Source organism: Citrus sinensis, chromosome 2, assembly GCF_022201045.2.
Source record: "Citrus sinensis cultivar Valencia sweet orange chromosome 2, DVS_A1.0, whole genome shotgun sequence".
NCBI lineage: Eukaryota > Viridiplantae > Streptophyta > Magnoliopsida > Sapindales > Rutaceae > Citrus > Citrus sinensis.
Genome location: NC_068557.1, coordinates 29,474,880 through 29,496,481, shown reverse-complemented (window position 1 = coordinate 29,496,481; position 21,602 = coordinate 29,474,880). Strand labels below are relative to the sequence as shown.

The following is a 21,602-nucleotide window of genomic DNA, read 5'->3' as shown; positions in this document are numbered from 1 at the left end:
TATGTTGTAATGACGGCTTGAAAAGTTACATAATTCATAATTCATAATTCATAATTCTATAATATTTTTTTTTCATTTACACCAGCAACGAATTAAGAAAAGATATATTATTTAAATTTTAAAATACATCTCACACAACTATTAAAGAATGTTGAAAAAAAAAAGGAAAGAAAAAGAAAAGCAGCAAACGTCACGTCGTTGACAATGAGTTGTCAGTGTTATTCTATCTTTGATCTTTTACTGTGGGAGCGAATTCCGATTTCATATGCTGCAATGAGCTTCAACGGCAAGGGCTTTTAACAAGCCAGGGCAGGCGCCAGCACTAACACCAAGGTAAGCCGAGGAAACAGGGATTGAACATTCAATTTGGCCGACGCAAGCCTGAAATTTCCATCCAAATCAAAACCTAAGAATCAATGACAAAGTAAAACCTCATTTACTACTAATACCCTATCTCTTCATTGAAAAATCTTTCCGCAAATGACATATGCTAGACCTAGTGAGGTGACAATTGACATATCTACATGTCCGTATTGGTAAAAACAGAGTTACCTTCTGAACAATTGGTAAAACGTCCATATGACAAGCTCCTGGTCTGAAAGAGCCACAGTTTCCTTCAGGAATGCCATAGCTGGCAAAATTAATGGCAGCAATGTGCCATCCTCTTTCACAGGCCAGTCGAACTTGAGGGCTGCTAGACACGACTCCTAGGTTTGGTTTCCAGGAATCAACTGGCGGAGGATCAGCCTCTGATACAAATGAACAAATATCTTGGCCAGTTTTCGTAAGCAAAGAAATCTTTGACGGGTCACCGCCAAGCTCTTCATGGATGACTAGTAGGTTTTCTCCAGGATGTACCCAAGTCCGCGGAATATGATACCTGGGCATTTGTTACATCATTTAATGCAATAAGCGTAAAAATTGTGATTGATAGGCAAGATATCTATTGGCCCTTACAATGTTTGAGCAGGCTGACCACAGTGTTTTTGACATTTAGATGCATCATATGATCCTCTGTAATCACATTTCTTTGTGCAACCCGTTGATGGCGCGAGATACGCTGACCAATACCGTCCTATGCTCTGCCCGTTGACCCAAGCTTGACCCTTTCCCATGCTAGCAAGGTTCAAGGCTAAGGGGCCCTTTCCTTCTGGAGCAAGGAATGTGGTCTGAGGATGAAAATTTGAAAAATAAAAAAACAAACTAAAAGCATGCTCTCCATGGCAAAAGCGTGGCTAGCTGCCACCAAAAACTTGTGCCATCACAATTTGACACATTATCATTCTGTTCAAACTTGCCTTGTACCATATCAAGCTCTTATTAACAGGAAGAGTGCTTCCTTGTTTCCAAAATGAACTGTTTGCAAGACTTATTTTATCCAGACCGATGTATTCTCCTTCGACCCCTACCTGAAAGGAGAGACAAATAAGTGGCTTAATACAACTGAGTTCTTAGTGAATTGTTTGAAAAAGCTCTTATTACTTGTTTAATCTTATTTATCTAGACTACTAATTTTGAATCAAACCTGATAGATCCATTCTCCTGAAGAAAGATCTCTCTTGCCATTCTTCAGGTCAATAAGAATAACAGAAAAAAGTCCTGCTCCAGCAACATCGAACCATGCTCCATAGTTCTAGAATAAATTAGCGGAAAGGATCGAACAATCAGTAACCTTTAATACTTGATTCTTATTTGTGGACAAGTAGTTTGTAATTGCTCTATGATCATGCAGTGTAATGTTGCAGAATTTATGGTGTTGAATTTTCAGAAAAATTGAGTTTTAACTCGCCAAGAAATTGTGCTACCTTGGTTACTTCAATATCAATGCTTAATAAATTAAACACAAAATTATCCCAATATCGATGGTGCCTTTGTAAAAACGATTTAGTCAGGTTAATTTAAAGGGAGGGGGAAAAAAAAGAAAAAAACTTTGTTACCTGTAGCCCAACCATCATGCTCAATATATCGAGTGTATTAATTCCTTCGTTCAGCTCAATCTTCTTATTGATCGAGAAGTTTGCAAAGTCATGGTTACCATACCCAAATGCTGTGAAAGACCACACAGAAGGGACATCAACTCCACTAAATATACACAAATACAATCCTAGTAGCAAATCCAGGATATCGATCATTCGAACCAATCTGAATTGGAAAGTGGTAAGATGGAGAAAGGATTTTTTCCTCCTTTTTATTCCTTCTTTTGTGTGAAGAATAAGCAAGCATTTGATTTTAAGTGAATCAATTAAGATGAAACTTATAAAAATACAGTGCAATTCCATATTACCTACCTACGAGTTTTTTGTTTACAAAAACTAATGCTGCATGTCCCAAACTCTCAATATTCAGAAAGACTTCTTTCCCTTGACCAGGCATCACATGAATACTGCCAGTATCATTGAAGCACAGCCAGATGAAATTGTCAGGCTAAATTCCAAATGTGGGTCTTCAAAAATGGCTTAAAATGAATGAATTACCTTGCTGTGTACCATAAGTAATCACTTGTGTCTTTTGTTGTATTAATCTGCTCCGCTAAATCAGGCCTTACAAACGATCTGTTGCCTGATATGCCCACTTTTTCTTCATACCAGCTAAATGCCGATGATGCCAATAGCAGTTCATTAACATTTTTTTGTTGTGCGAAAGGATGATCACCAATATTTCTTTGTGAAATAACCTTCAAATGTGAAAAAGCAGTTCAACAGAGATTAACTCATGAACTAGTAAATATAATATGAGTAAATGTAAAGAAAATTGATCAAACTATTGTACTGAAACATCGATTTAAAAGATCTGATTAAATAATTGGCATCGATTATATGTCATGTATAGATAGTGAAAATGTGCGTGCGTATCTCATTTATTACAAAATGAATCCTAAAGCAATCACAAGAGGACATTGGGTGTTGTAATCACTTTTTTACGTAAAGAAAATGCGAAAAGAGCAAATACCTTGGCTGTGTTGAAAACGACATTCTTACAATCCGGGAGGATGCTCACAGACCAGGCTGGAAGGAAGTACACATTTCCATTAAATGTGACATTTGCGTCTGAACTGCTGTCGTAATTGGCAAGAAAGGCTGCACAGTCATTGGAAGATTTATGGTAGATATGTGCCTGAGCGAAAAAGAAAGAAACAAAGTTATTAGCGAAAATGGATGACAAGGATAATGGCTGAGTCAACATAGGTGCGTACCCCTCAAGAACAAATGTGGAGATATTTTAATTGTACAAAATGATGGATCATTTACCTCTAACTTAGCACCAAGTTTCTGGTGAGTTGGGTCTGAGCTGATCAAATATTCCTCACAAAGCTTTATTGCCTTGTGCAACTCACGCAAGTGACCCCACTTTGGCTGCCTAATAAAACCTACATTGAAATTTCTGAAGTTAGCAATTTTCTTTCCTCAGTCCTAAATGAGTTATTTGCTTATTGATCTTGGCAAAAGTGAAATTGCAGCCTAACTTCATTAATGAATCTAGATGACTAATGCTTTCATTGTCATGGCACATAGAATCGTTCTCATCAATGATAGCTTGTTGGATAAGCTTTACCATATTCATCAATCGGAGCATCGTAATCATAACTTGTTGCAACCAAAGGGCCACCAGCGGTTCGTCCAAAGTTTGTTCCCCCAAAATACTGTAAGCAAATTATCATTAAGTTGACACTAAATATTTCTAGAACTCTGTCATAGTTCTAATATTCACATAATTTCCAGGTTAGCAGTAAAATATCAGAAACAGAACTCATTGCAAGGTTTACCATATAATAGTTTTGAAAAGTGCCACCAGTTTCGAAAAAACGTGCCACAGCAAAAGCAAGATCCTCAACAGGCCTAAAAGGAACGGCATAGCCGAATGAAAGGAACCTGTAGTATCAAATAGGCGATTTAGCACTTCACACATGAATACCGAAACCTAGAATAGTCCTTGAAATCTAATGCAGCGTCGGCTTCAGGATGTTACCATCCACTGTAGTTCTCAGTCCACATTATTGGTTTGGAAGGTGAATTTGGGGTAAATCCATCGCAGTAAAATCCATTGCATGTATTTATCTGCACTTAGTTAGCTCTTGTAAGATAAAACAGATGAAATCGGGATGGAGGTGTAGAGGAAACATAAGCGAATGCATATGATAAACACTTACAATTGGATCAGGTGCATCTTCTTGTTGACACATAACCCAAGGCACTGACGTGTTAAGATTAACAGCAGTGTCCGCAGCCCATTTGACATATAACTCTCCACCAACCCCGTATGCCCATTCAACATTTCCATATTCATTTTCAACCTGCAAGAGTACAATAGACAGGGATTAACTTTTCATTAGAGTCTGATAGTCAAATTCTGTCTATATACATTTTAAAACATGTTGGTAAATAACCTGTGCCAGAATGATTGGCCCTCCTTGTGAAGCAAAGAGATTTTCCTGCTTCATTAAATCTACAATTTTTGCAAGAAAACGCTTCATTTCCTCCTGCAACGACAATAAGACAGAAAGCAATTTCTTGCACTGAAATTTAAAATTTTCAACTATCAATAGTGTGAAAATAAATGTAAAAGAAAGGAATCAGTTAAATAACCACCTTTGACATCAGAAAGTACCTTAAAAGGGTTATTTGTTTTTCGAAACTGAATCCCAGGAATGAAATGTAACCAAACAGGGAATCCCCTGTCACAAGTCAGAGAAAGAATTTAAAAATTGGAGATCTACACTTTTAAGTTGTAACTAAGTCTGCAACTAGGGAACTAAAAATTGGAGATATGGACTAAAAGTAGATTGACATTTTCTTCAAGTTGTGAAGAAGAGAAACTGTGACTAAAAGATACCCATAGTTCCATTCAGCGCAGGCATATGGGCCGATCCTCAAATGAAGAAAAAGGCCAGCTTCCTGAACCGTTTTCACAAACCTCACAAGATCAAACCTTCCTTCAAAATAATACTGCATGATTTTCCGAGAAAATTTTAACATTATCAACAAACTGCTGTAAAAAACAGTACATGACATACACAATGTAGTTTATCATTGGGAATGTCGAATGCATGAGAATTTCTTCTGATCAGTTAAACTAATCCCAAAAGGGCATTTTTATTCATAAAGACAAACAAATTGCTAATTTCTAAAGATTGAACCATGTTAAACTCAATACTGCTAGCGAAACTCATAATGGGAATCGACTTTTTACTTGAAGTTCATTACTATATACCTGTCCTCTTATAGGCTCATGATAATTCCAGAACACGTAAGTCTCGATCACTTCCAGTCCCCCTTCCTTTGATTTCCTAATAAGTTCTGGCCACACCTGAAAGTTTATTGCAGAACCACAGTACTGCATTAGCACATAATTCATCAATGTATGACTCATATTTGCGTGTGCATGTTAAAAATCAAACCAACCTCGGGCGTGCTGCGAGGATAATGAATAGAACCTGACTGCAAAACCCGCCTCTTTCCATCAATAACAAGCGCTCTGTGATCATACGTCACATTAGCTGAGAGTTCTGCTTCAAAACAAGAATTCTGAAGAAATAAAACAACAAGTAGAACACATGCTATAAAATTTTTTATCATCCCCATTACACAGTAAAGATAAGTTGGCAATGGTGAGTGTGAGAGATATTAGCTATTTATCAAGAACATTATGGCAATTGTTTAGGTCAGATGAATCAGTAAGAGACAAATTTAATTTCAAACATTGGTTATGTCCTGTTTGTTTGGACCAAAACTGTGGAATAAGTGAAGAATTTTAAAATGGAGAAAATGGACTTACTTTATCATCCGGGGGGGTTGTATAAGAAGAATGAGATTTGGTTTGCGTTCGAGAATGTAGTCAATGATTGATAAATTAGGAGGAGGAATAGATTCATCGCTCAGGGCCACAGAGGAAGCAGACAGCTTCAGAATAAAACTTTGAAGGTTTTGTAGGTTTTTGTGTCTGTTACTTAACGTTTAAGACATATATATGATTACAGGGAAACAATCCGAAAACATTAAACTAACTTTTGTTGTCAAATAACATCAAATTTGAGCCGTAATTTTTATCCAAGTATTACATGCATTACATGACCCTGCATCATTCTCCAAGGAACGACCACTTTCTTATCATACTATCATGTTAAGTGTTGCGGCTCTTTCATCAATGGCATGACTAAATTATTAGTGAAATGCAGGTCGAATTTTTATCCTCCTCATGGGATTCTACTCAACGAGAAATTCCCATTTAAAAAAACTGATAATAATTAAACTAAACTAAAGGAAAAATTCTTGCCCAAAATAAGAATTTTTTGGCCTACTTAAAAGAATTTAAAATTTGGATTGAGAATTCTTAATCATATGAAGTGTTCAATATAACGCAAAATAAAAGGGGGTAAAAAAACACGAACGAGTAGGGTAGATAATCAATCAATCCCCCATTCAATAATTGTATAATTTGTATCCAACAGCCAGACGTGTTAAACTTTCCCACCAGGTCAACACGAACAGCGGAGGACGAAGAGGATGAAAAAACGTGTCCAGTGGTCCCACGTAATACAATCTGCTTCCACAATCAAATTTTCCTTGTACGAATGGGATGGGGGACACACAGCAGAACACCACAGTATAGCAACTGGCAAAAGAAAAAGATCAATCAATCAGACAATCAATCACAAATACAAAGACGCAGATACAAGAGTCAGTCACGAGAGACACAGTTTGAATCATCATCATCATCATCGTGGTGAGCGATGGATCTGAGCACGATGAGTCGGGCGCAAATCACATTGATGGGATCGGGATTGTGCGTGATGCTGACAATGCATTTCACGATGCGGCTCTTGCAACAGCATCTCTTTTACTGGAAGAATCCGAAGGAGCAGAAGGCTATCATTATCATAATCCTTATGGCTCCCATTTACGCTGTTGATTCTTTTGTAGGTTTGTTGGATATCAAGGGTAGCAAACCCTTCTTCACCTTTTTGGACTCCGTCAAGGAATGCTATGAGGCTCTGGTGAGTTCTGTTTCTTTCTCTTCCGCTTCTTCCTTCCGGCTCCCTAATTTTTGTTTTTCACACTCTTTATTTTCTAATCTGCAGGTTATTGCTAAGTTTATGGCTTTAATGTACAGTTATTTGAAGATTTCGATTAGTAAGAACATTGTGCCGGATGAAATTAAAGGAAGAGAGATTCATCATTCCTTTCCCATGACCCTTTTCCAGGTTTGTTTGCTTTGCAACAATTGTTTATTATTGCCTAGTTTGCTTCTTGTTAGTAACATAGTTATTAGCATTTTGTTGTCAATCATCAATCATTGAAATGCTGAAACAGAAGATGACTAATAATGAACTTATTAAATAAAGGAGAGCATTTGGTCTCTTCAAAATTAATTGAAAATGACTTTAGTACCTGAAACAGAAGCAATAGTAGGATTAATGGTAATATAAATATGTCAAGAAGGTGATAAGCTAGAAGATTTAAGTGAATTCCCTCTCATTTCTTGGCACGTAAGTGTAGACAAGAACTTCAATTTACTGTAAAGGTGTATAAAACAAATTTGCAAGGTAATATGGCAAATCACTCTTTTAATGTGTTTATTGTTGTTGTTCAACATGAAGTACTTGTTGGTGTGATAAAATTCTGATCTGAATGCAAATACTAATTTTGGACTGTTAAAATAATTGGTATCCACTAGTAAAATAATTGTTTTTAATATGATCTTTCAGCTTTATGTTTATGTTTATGAACTGAACACATTGTTTTCAAACATTGCAGCCGCGCACTGTCCGCCTGGATCATCATACATTGAAGCTCCTCAAATACTGGACGTGGCAGTTTGTTGTTATCCGCCCAATATGTTCCATATTGATGATTACACTGCAACTTCTTCGGATATATCCCTCTTGGTTGAGCTGGACATTTACAATCATTCTAAACGTTTCAGTTTCATTGGCATTGTACTCTTTGGTGGTCTTCTACCATGTTTTTGCAAAAGAGTTGGGACCCCACAAACCGCTCGCAAAGTTCATGTGCATCAAGGGGATTGTTTTCTTCTGCTTTTGGCAGGTATAAAGATCTTGTCTTCTTTCTCTTTATTATGCATAACCTTAATTCATTATTCACAAAGACAAGCTGAGATATTAAGCTGGAAGACAGGAAGAGTCCCGTTTGGTATCATGGTTGGGCAACTGTAGCTTAAAAACTACATCACTAAAGTGTTTGATACACTTACTACTATGATTAGAAGCTAAGTTGATTTTGTTGCATACTTGTATAACGAAAAATATATAATATTTTTACTGTTTTAGTATAATTATTTAAAGTCATATATGGCGCACACACTATCATTTTTTACTTCAATTTACAGCTTTTTTTGAACAGTAGCAACTCAATACCAAACAGAGCTTAAAAATGCAATGAAAATAGCACCAGCATAGAAACAAATGAAATCAGCCTATCAGTTCCTGACAGGAAAGGCAAAAGGCAGTAGATTTATCAAATCAACTCAAGAGTTTGAGGCTCTCTCAGAAGAGCTCTTCTTCTTTAACATTAATAACTCTTGTACTTGACGACTGTTACATTAGACCAAAAACATGGAAATCTAATTTGTTTGACCCCATCAACCAGACTCCTAATGTTCACTACCGACTTAAGCAGATGTGAATTGATGAAACAAAATTGGTGGACCATTTGGCATGTTGAATTGGGCTAGATAGTCCTGACTGTTACTTCTTAATTCAGGTCAAGTTTAGCTATTTTGCAGTTTGGACAAAGACCTCGTTATTTTATTGGCTTGCATTTTGACTTTGGAGAAGAACGTTAATTTGATGAAGCCTTATCTAAATCATATGGAATTCCTAGAGTTCATTAATATGTTCCTTAATTAAGTAATCACAGATAATTGTACTTCTTATTTGAATGATGGGTGGTGTATGCATCATCAGAACAGGGGGATGATATTTGCCTTTGGCAATGTTAGTTGCAGTTGTGCCTTAAACGTCTTCTTTGCCGCTTTCTTCTCTATAATGTTTCTGTTTCATCTTTTCATCTTTCTTATCTGTTTCTTCTAATGAATAACAGTAAATGTCAATCTTTGATCACATGCAGGATGTGGTGCTTGAAATACTAGCTGGCATGGGCATCATCCGATCTCATCATTTTTGGTTGGATGTGGAGCACATCAATGAAGCTATTCAAAATGTATTGGTTTGTCTAGAGATGGTTGTCTTCTCTATTATCCAGCAGTATGCATACCCTGCCACACCTTACAGTGGAGATGTGGAAGCTAAGCTGAAGTTGAACAAGAAGACCGAATAAGACTTGAACCCCAAAACTGATCATGAGACTCTATATGTACTGGCCGGAGCACATCTTCAAGGATTGCCATATTTTGTTGTTTGATATTTTTTATCGGATGGCGTGAAGAATGTGATATATTAGACATACAGGCAGCTGTATTATATTATGTCTAGTTGGTTGTTTAATGGCTATTAGTTATTAGATATAAGATCCGTTGTGACATTTTTGGAGATTGAAAGTTATGTTATCTATCAGTTCAGTATTGCCGCTGTATATGGGACTTTGGAGTTTGTATTTTCTTATCGAAACCTTGTATTTTTTTAAGAGATTTTATAACGTAAAAATGCAATATATATTGTCCTTGGATTTTATGGCCTAACTCGGAAACCCATATCAGTACAGCTTAATTATGTTATATAAAATTACATAATACAACTCATGGGTCAGCTTCTACACTGACTTTAGAATGATGGTTTTGTTGAACCAATACCAAAGACACATACTAGTATTATATCATTCTTGTCGATCATTCCTCTGTTCTGTAGAAAAAATAGTATGGTAGCTACCTATAGTGGCGTTATACGTCAACCCACTGAACCATTAACAACCCCAATGGCCTCAGCTTGTAATTTCTTGTTCGGCCTTGAGTTGGGTACCGACTAAAATCCAGTTAGTCCTCCAATTGGAGCATGCTGCTGAAAGAGACCACTAAGCTAATGGTCAAGCACTAAAGTGTAACACGCGCGCACACACATATGATGGATTATCGATCCTATCGATTAATAGATCTCAAACTATTATGAAAACAACAAATCGCGAAAAATGGTGCAATGGCCGGATTAGGACCACCACCAATTAAAGGTGCTGTAAAATGGCATTGAAAGAGGGAAAATCTTAAACGATCATCTAAACGTTGAATTTGGATTCTTTCGTAACATATTATTGTATTGTGTAAAATAAGAATGATTTGTTTTTGTTTAATCTACGAACTACCAATGCCAAACGGTTCGAGGCTCGAGACGGAATCCCATATAAGCGCGTGTAAGGATCAGGGAGAGAGTCCAATTACAGTAAAACACATGGCTGTTAGCAATTCGCCAAAATGATTTTGACATAAAGAGACTCTGATTTCCGGGAAGTTATGATTAGCAGCACAAATGATTTTATTACAGACAAACGAATAATATTTTGACATGTTGGCAGAACACCGTTGGCAATACTATGCCACCATTTGTCGTTTGCAAATTTGGCATAGCTTAAAAGTATGTCACTACATTATTGGCCTATTCTCCTTTCCCCTACGACCGCATATAAAATTACCACAATCATTACTACTAGTTTGGCCATCCAATAGCCACTAGGCGTTAGAACCCATTTCGAGTCCCACAACGCATTATAGAGATTTATTTTCTTCCCTTAATTTAATTGAATACAATCTTCTTCTTTTTTTAAATGTGAGTGAAGTATAAAAATTTAAACTGTGTTATATAATTCTTGAATATTAAAGAGTTTAAAAATTTAGATAAAATTTTAAACTGTGTTATATAATTCTTGAATATTAGAGAGTCTAAAAATTTAGATAAAAATACGAACTGTGTTATATAAGATTTGTAAATTAATCTTAATAATTATCTAATTGTAAATATTAATGTACTAATCTTATGAAATATGAATTGTAATCTAAACAATAATATCATGTAATTAAAAAAATTTTAACTATTTAATTGTATAGGTAAAATTCCTATAAACCCAAATAATTCGACATCTAATTCTATTTGACAAGACAGGTTTTTATCCAAAGATTCCTTGGTACCATATTACGACCACGGTTATTTGACAATAGTTGTATTATAAAAGTTTATAATTGAATAAACACATTAACTAGAGTCGTCCTCAAGATATGTTATGAAACATGCACAATCGAAATTATTATTGTTATTTATTGTATCTCTCTATGGACTCTCACGCAAAAAGTTAATTAAATAGTTAGTAGATGTTGATATAATAATAATAATAATAATAACGAATAAAAAAGAAAATTATATGACCTAATATTCCCTTTGATTATGATTTCTATATATTGGCCAAAAGATAAGAACTTTATATTATTTAAAAAGAAAAAAAGAAAGAAACTCCTTTAGGCAACAATGTGACTACCTCGATGCATGTAGCATTTCATTTACTCAAAAAGCCAAAGAAGCCTTAAAATCAAGAACTCCCTTTTGGATTTTCTCCTATATTTCTGAGCAACCAAACAGAAGACTGGCCATCGCCCATGCGGTTCAAAGGCCACTTCCACTCATTAAAAAAAGCCTAGAATCACAAGTCAGCTGAGCATGCGTGTGTGTACACGCGAGTCATCAAATCAAAGTCCAAGCCTACAAAAAGGTGCATGACAGAACAAATGACAAACACTCAAAGAAAAGAAACCCACTTTGAACTTTGCCATTTCCTCTTCGTCTTCCTCTCCCCTTTCTTTGTCTGTACGGTTTCTGCTTCTATGCTGAGATAAAATAAGAAAGAAAGGTAGATTCTTTTCAGAGGGAAACAAAAAAAAATCGTTTTGCTGTGAAAGAAAAAGTTTGCAACATGAACGAGAAGGCTAACGTTTCCAAAGAGCTTAATGCTAAGCACAGAAAGGTTTCTCTTTTATGTTCATTTGATGCTTATGCTTTATTATTCTATCTGGGTTTGATTGTTGGTTTCGAAATTTCATTTGTTTGATGAATACGATTCATGTTAGATGGTTGCAAAGTTTTATGTTTTTAAACTTATTTTCATGTTTGTATTTATTGAGTTTCAGCAATTATAAATAGATATCAATTTCATTGTTCAAAAATCATAAGAGCTTGGCCATGTTCAATCTGTTTGTCCCGTTATTTGTATACACGTTTGTTTATATTACAGTTTTGAGTCAGTTCTATAATGGGTTGAGATTAGTTCCTCGGCAGATTTGGATTCTATTCAGAATAGTTATTACTTTTACAATTAACAATTATTGCTCTTCAAATGATTACTTTTGCTCAGCTGGGCTATCCCTTGTAATTGGAAAGTCATGACCATAAGTAAACCTGCAGATATTTGTCTTTTGTTGATAAACCAGTTAAGAAAGTTGGCTGCTGTTCATTATATAGCTGTCTAAAGTGCTTGGCCATAACAAGTTGTTTGAAAACGGAGACCCACCTTATGAGTTGGAACTCATTAATAACCTGGTGGTGGTTATATGGCTTTTGGGCTCAAAATGATACAGCTGTACACTTTCCAAGATTCTGTATTGTATGTGCTGTCTGATAGGTTAGGGAATACATATATGTCTTGGGTCTGTATTTTATGAATTTTTTTAAGTTCATTTGAATTCCAAGCACCTCTGATAAGTTGACAATGGTATCTTTACCCCGTTTCTTTCCCCTTGTTAGCAGTATATAATGTTTGCAAGGTATATGAGAAAAGATATCCTGTAGATTGTTGCTTATAGAAAATTAATTTTTCATATCATCAAAACGGTGAATTTGGGTCTGATATCATCAATTTTCCATTATTGATCTGTGCTTGGCCTGAAAATGAACCTACTTCAATTACAGTCGCCAGCTTGTAATTTGAAGCTGTTATTTACATTTTACATCTGTCTCACATCTACCATATTTTTGTTGCGAATGGGTCATCTGTCCTTACACTTGCTTTCTTTAATCATAGTTATTTGTCAGCTCAATTCAAGTGATACTCACTTATTTGACTTTATTTTCTTCAAGTTATAGTTTATAATTAGATATTGCAAAGTTAATTTATAGCAATATTTTGTATATCTCCATCTTTTAAGTCAAAATTATTTTTTTTTCATTTCCCTGGCATTATGTATACTATGCTGAGAAATAATTCAAGTTAGGAATGTTTCTTCTCCCTATAGTTTGTGCATATTGGGATTTGCTGCTTCTTAGAGTTTGCATGTTTGAATAGTGGATGTTGATCAAAATGATTTCTTTCTTTTGACCTTTTCTATTTCCTTTTCTGCTTGCTTTGTCTCCGTGATTTCTAGTAATTTCGTCTTCTTTGGTGCTGTCTATGCAGATCCTGGATGGCCTCTTAAAACTACCTGAAAATAGGGAGTGTGCTGATTGCAAAGCCAAGTAGGTATCTGGCAAAAGATACAGTTAGTTGTTTATATTTCAGCATACAAGATGAGCAATCAAACATTCAAGCTTGATCATTAATACTCTCTTTTCTAATTATGTTGAGAAGTTCTAACTTGTAATATGGGCTTGTCATGCAGAGGCCCGCGATGGGCAAGTGTGAATTTGGGAATTTTCATATGCATGCAATGTTCTGGGATCCACAGAAGTCTTGGAGTGCACATTTCCAAGGTTCATATGCCATTTTGTCTTGTTTGTCTACATGTTTTGTCTGGTATCTAAGTAAGATGGTACAGCAATTATGTTTTTGCTATTAGAGGTTCACAGATTTAGTAATTTGTGTGGTTTGATGCAGGTGAGATCTGCTACTTTAGACACATGGCTTCCAGAGCAGGTCGCAGTTATTCAATGTATATTTCTCTGATTTGGATCTGATTTAACTGGTATCAAATCACTTCTAAGTTTAAGATATAAAATGCTGTTTCATTAATCTTGGTATGTTTATTGGTTGCAGCAATGGGGAATGAGAAATCAAATAGCTACTGGGAAGCGGAGTTGCCTCCTAATTATGATAGAGTTGGAATCGAGAATTTCATTCGCGCAAAGTACAATCATAAGCTTGAAATAGTAATTATTTGCTTGTTTCTGTTTTACTGCAATTATAATGATGACCTGACACAGGCTAAAGGGAGCTTACATTGTTTGTTAGGTATGAAGAGAAGAGATGGATTCCTAGGGGTGGGAATACAAAATCTCCTTCAAGGGTGAGTGAAGAGAAGGCTTCATTTCACAGACCTCTACCCAGCAGTAGTGGGCATAGATATACAAATAATATAAATCGTGTTCCTGATGTGAGGAATATTGCTCACCCACCTAATGCAAGCAATGACATTGCTGCTCCGAAACATAGTTCTCCAGCGACTGTTAAAGTAGTTCAACAGGTACGTAGAATTTCTCCGATTTGGTCTCTCTAAATGATCATCAACATCTTCATTTCCTCTGGCTGCTGTAGTTACCTTATCTCTTAGTATATATGTTATGATTTATCTCTGCATTAGATGTAGGAAAATCTTATCATAGAAATCAGGAAGTGTTTTTAGTTTTCTTTACCTTTGTTTCAATGCATGTTCGAATATTAAAAGCAATGAAAGTTATTTAATATGGTCTTTATCTGGGAGGCAAAAACAACTGAAAACAGAGTTTGTAAATAGCATGAAATATCCAACTGCTTGGAAATGCCTAACACTAAACTAATTAGATTTGCAAAACATATTTGTTTTAGAGAAATTAGTTGGGAACCAGTCAACGGTCTTTTTCAAGCGATTTCTGTGCATATATTCCGTTGGCCAGGGGCCTTCTCTTTGCCTTTCATTTTTTCCCTCTTTCTTCAGATTTTTAAGATACTAAAAAACTAATGAACTTGTTGGGCAGGTCACGCCCAGTCTAAAAATCCAAGAACCGGTGCAGAATTCAGAGCCTACTGTCCCAAAGTCTGAACCAGCAAAGCAGGAAGCTATTACTACAGCTGTAATACAGCACAAAAAGCAGAATTCAGAACCTGCAGTACCAAAGTATGAGCCACCAAAGCAGGAAGCTAGTACCACTCCACAACGCAAAGTGGATTATGCCACTGATCTTTTTAATTTGCTTTGCACGGATGATTCAAGAGAAAATGATTCCAAGACTTCTAATGATGAGAAATCATGTGCCAATTTACAATGTATGTCTTTTTTGTTAATAATTCGTTGAGCTCATATTGCTACTTTCTTTATATTTTTCCCATTTGCTTGGCTTTTCACTTCAATGTTTTCTGGTTAATAGTAATTAGGGTGAATTAATTTTGTTGTCACCCATAACTACTGTCGTTTTCACCTTGCAGCTACCAATGCTTCAACTGCTGAGCCAATTAATTCGTCAAAGGCAACTGAAAGCAAGGTACAAACGAGATACAGAATTGAGGATCTATTTATGGGTTCACCATCAGTCATACCATCTGTTTCAGAGAAATCCCAGAAAGATGTAAAGAATGATGTTATGAACCTCTTCGGAAAGGTAAATGTTTCAAAATTTTATGTTGAAATTATGGAAAATATTTAGGCATGTATTGGCAGTTCTACAGAGGATCTATCTATGGACTCACTGTTGTTAATACCTTTCTTTACCAATTAAGACTGGTTGTTTATGAAAGGTACTACCTATTTAGCATGAAATTGACTTGATGCTTATCTTAGTGGTGGTTTAATAGTTGATAATGTGAACAAAGATGCCGATGTAAACAATTAGTTGCCTTGACTGGTTGGGTAGAAGTGTCAAGTAGATGTTCTATACATGGGATGCTAAACTAAAGTTTAAGTGTAACAGATTAAATGTTTCTATTTGTTGGAGAAAACATGTGGAAAGATAGCTATTAACCCTTTTATTGGGAACTTTGTGCAGTCTGAAATGGTGTCTCCATTTTCTATCGATCAACAACAGTCTTTCCTTGCAGCTGCTTCTGTAAATTCTAATGGTGGGTCTCAATCCTTTCCGATCAATGTACATCAACCTGGTTCTAATGGCATTCACGTACCCATTCAGAGCTGGGGAGTTGTTGGCCATCAAGTTCCTGGAATGATGATGCCCATTGCTGATCAACAGAAATATGTGCAGGTTGACCCCGTAAAACGCTTCTATATGAGTGTTTTCAGGTTGAGACCCTCTCTGATCTTGTTATTGTTTGCTTTTCCAGATGAGAAATAGCCAACTTTTGTATCCGGCTGGGAATTTTGTTAATCTTCCGACATCCAGGTACACAGATGCGGCTTTCTTCATATTTTTGTTTTTGATATGTATGCATTTAGTATATCATAATCATTCAGTCTAAGAGAGGTCATCAGGCGACCACCCTACAGCTTACTTAATTATTTCGCATTAGTTATGCTTCAAATGGCTTCAAAAGATTCTTAAGTGTATTGGTTACAATGAGTAAGGACTGATGAAGGATCATAGGCTTGCGAAGTTCACTAACTTAAACTAACTTAAGCTTGCTTTGGTATTAAGGAGAGTGTGCACACACATTCATGCAAAAATCAATGTAAAATCAATTATACATTGATTTGGCCTAATGCAAGTCACGCCCTACAAGCACCCTCCCCGCTCTGACTCATTTGTACTCGAGACCCCATTCCCCAAACCCCCCCACCCCCACAAAAAAGAAAAAAGAAAAAAAAGACTTACGTTCATTTTCTTCAATTCCTGTTGTAGCATGTATACACAACGGCCAATGGCTCCAATTAACGGTGCAATGAATATTGGAGCTACGAGGCGTCCTCCAGCATCTGCAGTTTCCTCAGTCACTCGTACTCAACTAGGAAATGGAAAAGATCATGATTTTTCATCTCTAACTCGAGGGATGTTTACAAAACAGTAACTGATTGTCAGAGAATGCTTTGTTTTTCTTTAGTATGACAGAAATAGGTTTTTTTTTTTTTAATAAATAAATAAATAAGTGCATTCTTTGTTATTTTGGTTAGATAGCCTTTATTATTTTTCCTATTTATTTTGGGTTATTTATATTTTATTCTATTGAACTATTGTGGCATTCATTTGTATCACAAGGTTTTATACACAATGTAATGATAAAGTTGAGTTCATCATATAGCTTAGCTTGGTTGTACTTGTCCTTCAATCATCATCATCATCAATAAAGTGTCATCAAAAACTGTTTTCCAGCAACCACTCGGGCAGTAGCCCGAGTGGCCAGGGCTGCTGTCCTCCAGCTTGGAGGGCAGCAGTTCGAACCCCCACAAAAGTATTGTGGGGGTATTTCCTTCTTCAATTAATTTGAGTGAAGGTAGTCTTCTCTCTTACCCATGAGTGAAGAGTAGACATCCCTCGAATATTTGTGAGGGTTAAAATCTGGGCAGAGCTCCATTAGCATTGATGTCAGTTGGTCCCAGTAATAGTCTGATTTGTAAATATCAGTAATAGTCTCATGTATATGAGTTGTAATCTGAGCAATAGTCTCATGTAATCAAAAAAAAAAAAAATTGTTTTCCAGTTGGTGAGAGCAATCAAAATCGGCTTTTTGTTTTCTATGGTTATTGTTGTTTGGGTGACGGAGAAATGCTTAGTAAATTTTAATTAAATCACTTCTTCTTTTTTTTCTTTTTTTCAAACGAACACACTAAAAAATAATCATCGAATGAAAACATTTTTGCTCTTTTCATAAAAATACTACTAAAAGGATCCCGAGTCCTGATGTGGGCCTAACCGATCATTTATCTCCCACATGGTACAACCAAAGGTATTACACTTGTCTTCTTTGTCTTTGGAAAGCAACATCTTAGTGTTAATCCAGAAGCAACTGAAGAATTTGTTGTTCTGAAAAAGAATGAGCTTGACCTGCCTGCCGCCAAGTCCCGATCCGTATTAATATTTATAATTTACAGTTTTTATACGCTTGGACCATTTTTATTGGGAAAGGCTCCACTAGTCAACTATCAAAAATATTGAGACCAGATGATGATTCCACGTGCATACACGTGTACCGTTATTCGTATTTGGATAATAGGTAGCTATCTTCTTACCCTACACCTACGGTGGTTTCCGTTGGGTGACATAATGAGAAGACGAGAGAGAGAGCATTACGTTTGTATTACACCAAAAATAATAAACAGTCTCAAGATGAAATTTAATTTCTTATATCCCTATAGTAATTATTAGTTAGTAAATCGGTGAACGCAAAAAAGAAAAAAAAAAATACACACAAACGCACACACACACGAAAAATCGCCACGCAAGAGTGAACATCTGGCGGTCGGCTGAGAAAGGGACGGTGGAGGTTAACGTCTGTTGACTGCGGACTATTGACCTGAAAAAGTACCTTAACATATTTCCTTATCTTTTCTACGGACATGGTGGACTCACCAAAACTTCACTTACTATACAAACGGCATTAATTTAAATATTATCTTACCTTCAAGGGGCCAAGGCTACTACGTCACCTATTCACTCTTTTTCTTCTATCTTGACCCGTTTCGTGTGAAAGAGGGAAGCCTAATCAGAAACGTTCAATTTTTGTCGACCTTTTTTGGCTCTTCTACCACCGTCCAGGCGTCCAGTCCCAAAAAAAAAGAAAAACTGAAAGTTGCACCAAAACGGTCGCCATTATCCAACAAAATAGGAACGGCGATAGCAGGTCAAGACAGTTAACAACGTTATCGTTTAAGACGTTTCCAGGATGTTTCGTTTCATCTTGCTTGGCTGGCTTTGGTAACAGCCACACACCGACACCGTAACTCTCTGTCGCTTTCTACTGCTTACCTGCTTCTATCCTTTAAGGTTTATTTGGATTTATTTATTTATTTATTTGTAATTGTCAAAAAAAAGTAACGCCACTTTTTCAGGCACAACTACTTCTCATGTGAAGCAATCTAAATAGACTGGTGGATTTTGTTAGTTCAACTGAAGAAGATGATGATCTGTATATAACGGATAACTGCCAAATGCCAATCCATTAAATGGGACCCACCTCCCTTAGTAGTTGATACATTCATCTTATTATGTTTCTTGTAAAAATCTTGACGGTCCCACAAATTATGGACAAATTGACTCTCCGTGTGGACGCGGGCCATGTATGCCATGCATATACTTTGTTATTATTATCTTTTAAAACAAGAGCTACAACAATCCAGCGAATTATAATATCCATTAATTTACGGCTTGCAACATCAAAATTGAATTTCATTTTTCAATGCAATTGCCTTGCACTTTCTTGTTCCCAGCAATTAAGATAATTCAACTAGTCAATATATAAAGAAGTCTTTGGCCCTTAATTTCTTGGCTTTACAAGGCCGACCACAGTTGTGATACTATGCTCCAACACGCGGTAGCCGAAAAGCGAGCTTTATTCCATTGAGTCATAGTTGCAGTATCTTCATACATCTGGAGAATATTCACATTAAGAAAGAAAAAAAAAATTCCAAGTTTTGAAATCTTGATAAGATAACGTTCATCATCTAGAAAGAGCTACTAAATCTACTTACTTACCGTCGTAATCAGTTCATTAAATTACCTTGTTTCTTTATCTCAAAACTAACGTACGAGATGAGCCAAAGTGGCGCCCTAGTTTTTGAATCTTTTGGGGTGTACATTTTTTTTTTTTTTCCTAAATGGTTAATTTTATTAATTAATTTATAATTGAATCTTGATAACTGTTTTGATTAGGATGGTTACCCTACGTTTGATTGAGATAGAAAATTTTGTACGTGTATACACATGCACTCTCCTAATTTAAGCTAATATTATTGACTTAATATTCTTGGCCAATGAAATTAACCCACACGTAGTATTGTGAAAATTATTAATCACATTAAAATTTTGACAAGGTTATATGGACTATTTTTTCAAAAACAATCTTAGGTGCTTCGTGTATATTCTCTTATTCGTTGGATTCTTTTAATAAATTTTGTTTATTTTAAAGTTACTAGTAAATACGAAGTAACCGTGATGAAAATGAGAATCCCTTTAACTTATCTTACATAAATTCGTTTCATAATTCATTTTTTTATTTATTTTTATTAATAAACACTTAATTGGGTGAGATGATGAAACTTCGGTGGATCAATTTATTAGTTTCAACTTTCAACTTCCAGTTACCAACCAACACAAAATATGCCGAGAAAAATTCATGAAACAGAAAAATATTAAGAGATGAAAAAATAATGCAAGGTGGTGGTGACGCATTAAGCGTACACTTGCAAGCACAAATTTTTTTTTTTTTTCAGTTCTTCCAAATTGGACTTTGTTTGAGCAATATCAATAATATCTTTTCAAAAAACTTGTAAATTCATGAATCTATTTGTTTGCACGATTCTTCGACTGAGATTTTATGATATGAAACTTTATTTCTAATTCATAAAGTTTGTAGGATCCACAATTTTTAATTCAAATTATGGGTCAAATTATAGGACCCACAATTTATGTGATTCACATAAAAAATATATATTACAAGGGTTAATTTTGTCCTGCACCCAACTGTTTCAACATTTTTTGCCACGCACCCATATGTTTCGAAAATATTCACTCCACACCCAATTCCGTTAATTTGACCGTTTATTCTAACGGTCAAAGGGTAAATTTGGAAATTCATATCCTAAATATTATTTGATGTGATAAATTAAATTTATTTGATAATTTAATTGATGAAATTATTATTAATTACCTTTAAATAAAATTTTTTAATGTAAACATTAATTATTAAATTAACATTTTATCTCATTTTATTTTTCTCTAATTCAAGATAAGGGGTATTTCGGACATTTACTTAAATTTCAAATAGCTCCGTTAAACATAACGGTCAAATTAACGGAATTGGGTGTGGAGTGAGTATTTTCGAAACATATGGATGCGTGGTGAAAAATGTTGAAACAGTTGGGGGCAGGACAAAATTAACCCATATTACAATTATTATAACTTAACATTTGCCATTCATAAATTTATTTTTCATCATTGCCGGGATGGTGTGTTCAGCTGCAGCCATAATTGTATTGTGTTGACTTTTAAGTTTGTAAGCCCATAACACGGACCCAGTAGGCTCCATAGCCGTAGGCCCCAGATCACGTGAGACTCATATGGTTCGCACACGACACACAGCAAGTGTTTCTTGCAATTTTCCACTAATTTACGATAAAAACTATGAGTGATTTGAGATTTCGATGTTCCTTCTACTCGAAGCATTTTTATTTTTTTTGAGTTAAGGTATTTCTTAGTTAATCTTAAACAAATCATTAAAATATATAAAAGATTATATTCATATAAATATATAAAAATATCTTCTGTAAATTTAACTATACTTCTCGCAATCAATAAAAAATTTATAAATAAAATCCTTACTACCAATTATAAAGACAGATAGATTTATTATTTCTTGTTCGTACCTAAGGTTAGGTGGAGGGTAAAAATAAATAAAAACACCTACACGTATACTTAAAAAAAGAAAAATCAAACTTTATAAGTGAAAAACTTTAAAGAAAAGCATAGTTGAATCGGAAATTATAATAACAAACAGATACTCGATAATATATGTAGGGTCGAATCTGATGGGAGCTAGTTTTTATTTGTTGAAATCAAAATTTTCACCAGTGTGGGGGCACGACCACATTTTCACATGATTTTTCATTACTATTTATATTTGCCTTTAAAACTTTTTTTTTTTTCC

General features: G+C 35.3%; 3 protein-coding genes across 4 annotated transcripts; 2 read left to right on the top strand and 1 right to left on the bottom strand.

Annotated features, from left to right (window-relative positions):
- Window positions 1-14: 14 nt before the first annotated feature.
- LOC102626741 (beta-galactosidase 8-like) lies at window positions 15-5,579 on the bottom strand. Its single transcript, XM_025094751.2, has 19 exons — window positions 5,400-5,579; window positions 5,209-5,304; window positions 4,831-4,943; window positions 4,606-4,672; window positions 4,385-4,477; window positions 4,148-4,291; window positions 3,967-4,055; window positions 3,764-3,869; window positions 3,553-3,640; window positions 3,249-3,367; window positions 2,950-3,114; window positions 2,475-2,674; window positions 2,289-2,383; window positions 1,938-2,047; window positions 1,526-1,633; window positions 1,299-1,409; window positions 958-1,169; window positions 553-880; window positions 15-381 (listed from the first exon to the last, which is right to left on the bottom strand). Exons 1-19 carry the CDS (start codon window positions 5,577-5,579, stop codon window positions 262-264), a joined length of 2,544 nt encoding a protein of 847 aa, XP_024950519.2. The 3' UTR covers window positions 15-261.
- A 940-nt stretch (window positions 5,580-6,519) lies between these two features.
- Window positions 6,520-9,641, top strand: LOC102623782 (uncharacterized). The gene is made up of 4 exons (XM_006467817.4): window positions 6,520-6,991; window positions 7,076-7,198; window positions 7,752-8,042; window positions 9,084-9,641. Exons 1-4 carry the CDS (start codon window positions 6,728-6,730, stop codon window positions 9,291-9,293), a joined length of 888 nt encoding a protein of 295 aa, XP_006467880.1. The 5' UTR covers window positions 6,520-6,727; the 3' UTR covers window positions 9,294-9,641.
- Window positions 9,642-11,412: 1,771 nt separating this feature from the next.
- On the top strand, window positions 11,413-17,064 carry LOC102624081 (ADP-ribosylation factor GTPase-activating protein AGD5). 2 transcript variants are annotated; one of them, XM_006467818.4, is made up of 11 exons: window positions 11,413-11,915; window positions 13,341-13,399; window positions 13,543-13,633; window positions 13,758-13,812; window positions 13,917-14,007; window positions 14,112-14,343; window positions 14,834-15,122; window positions 15,282-15,454; window positions 15,839-16,051; window positions 16,131-16,189; window positions 16,646-17,064. In XM_006467818.4, the coding sequence occupies exons 1-11, from the start codon at window positions 11,865-11,867 to the stop codon at window positions 16,809-16,811; spliced, it is 1,479 nt and encodes a 492-aa protein (XP_006467881.1). In that variant the 5' UTR covers window positions 11,413-11,864; the 3' UTR covers window positions 16,812-17,064. The 2 variants fall into 2 exon arrangements, with proteins under 2 accessions (XP_006467881.1, XP_006467882.1); XM_006467819.4 differs by having other exon boundaries at window positions 13,341-13,403.
- Window positions 17,065-21,602: the final 4,538 nt, after the last annotated feature.

Excerpts from the sequence above, each read along its gene's own strand:
- LOC102626741 (XM_025094751.2), bottom strand. The coding sequence starts at position 5,579 with ATGGGGATGATAAAAAATTTTATAGCATGTGTTCTACTTGTTGTTTTA. Across the intron at positions 1,410-1,525 it reads CAGGAGAATGGATCTATCAG|GTAGGGGTCGAAGGAGAATA; the intron begins GTTTGATTCAAA and ends CTCTCCTTTCAG. Across the intron at positions 1,170-1,298 it reads AGAGCTTGATATGGTACAAG|ACCACATTCCTTGCTCCAGA; the intron begins GCAAGTTTGAAC and ends TTTCATCCTCAG.
- LOC102623782 (XM_006467817.4), top strand. The coding sequence starts at position 6,728 with ATGGATCTGAGCACGATGAGTCGGGCGCAAATCACATTGATGGGATCG. Across the intron at positions 7,199-7,751 it reads TTCCCATGACCCTTTTCCAG|CCGCGCACTGTCCGCCTGGA; the intron begins GTTTGTTTGCTT and ends CAAACATTGCAG. Across the intron at positions 8,043-9,083 it reads TTTTCTTCTGCTTTTGGCAG|GATGTGGTGCTTGAAATACT; the intron begins GTATAAAGATCT and ends GATCACATGCAG.
- LOC102624081 (XM_006467818.4), top strand. The coding sequence starts at position 11,865 with ATGAACGAGAAGGCTAACGTTTCCAAAGAGCTTAATGCTAAGCACAGA. Across the intron at positions 13,634-13,757 it reads TTGGAGTGCACATTTCCAAG|GTGAGATCTGCTACTTTAGA; the intron begins GTTCATATGCCA and ends GGTTTGATGCAG. Across the intron at positions 16,052-16,130 it reads ATCAACAGAAATATGTGCAG|ATGAGAAATAGCCAACTTTT; the intron begins GTTGACCCCGTA and ends TTGCTTTTCCAG.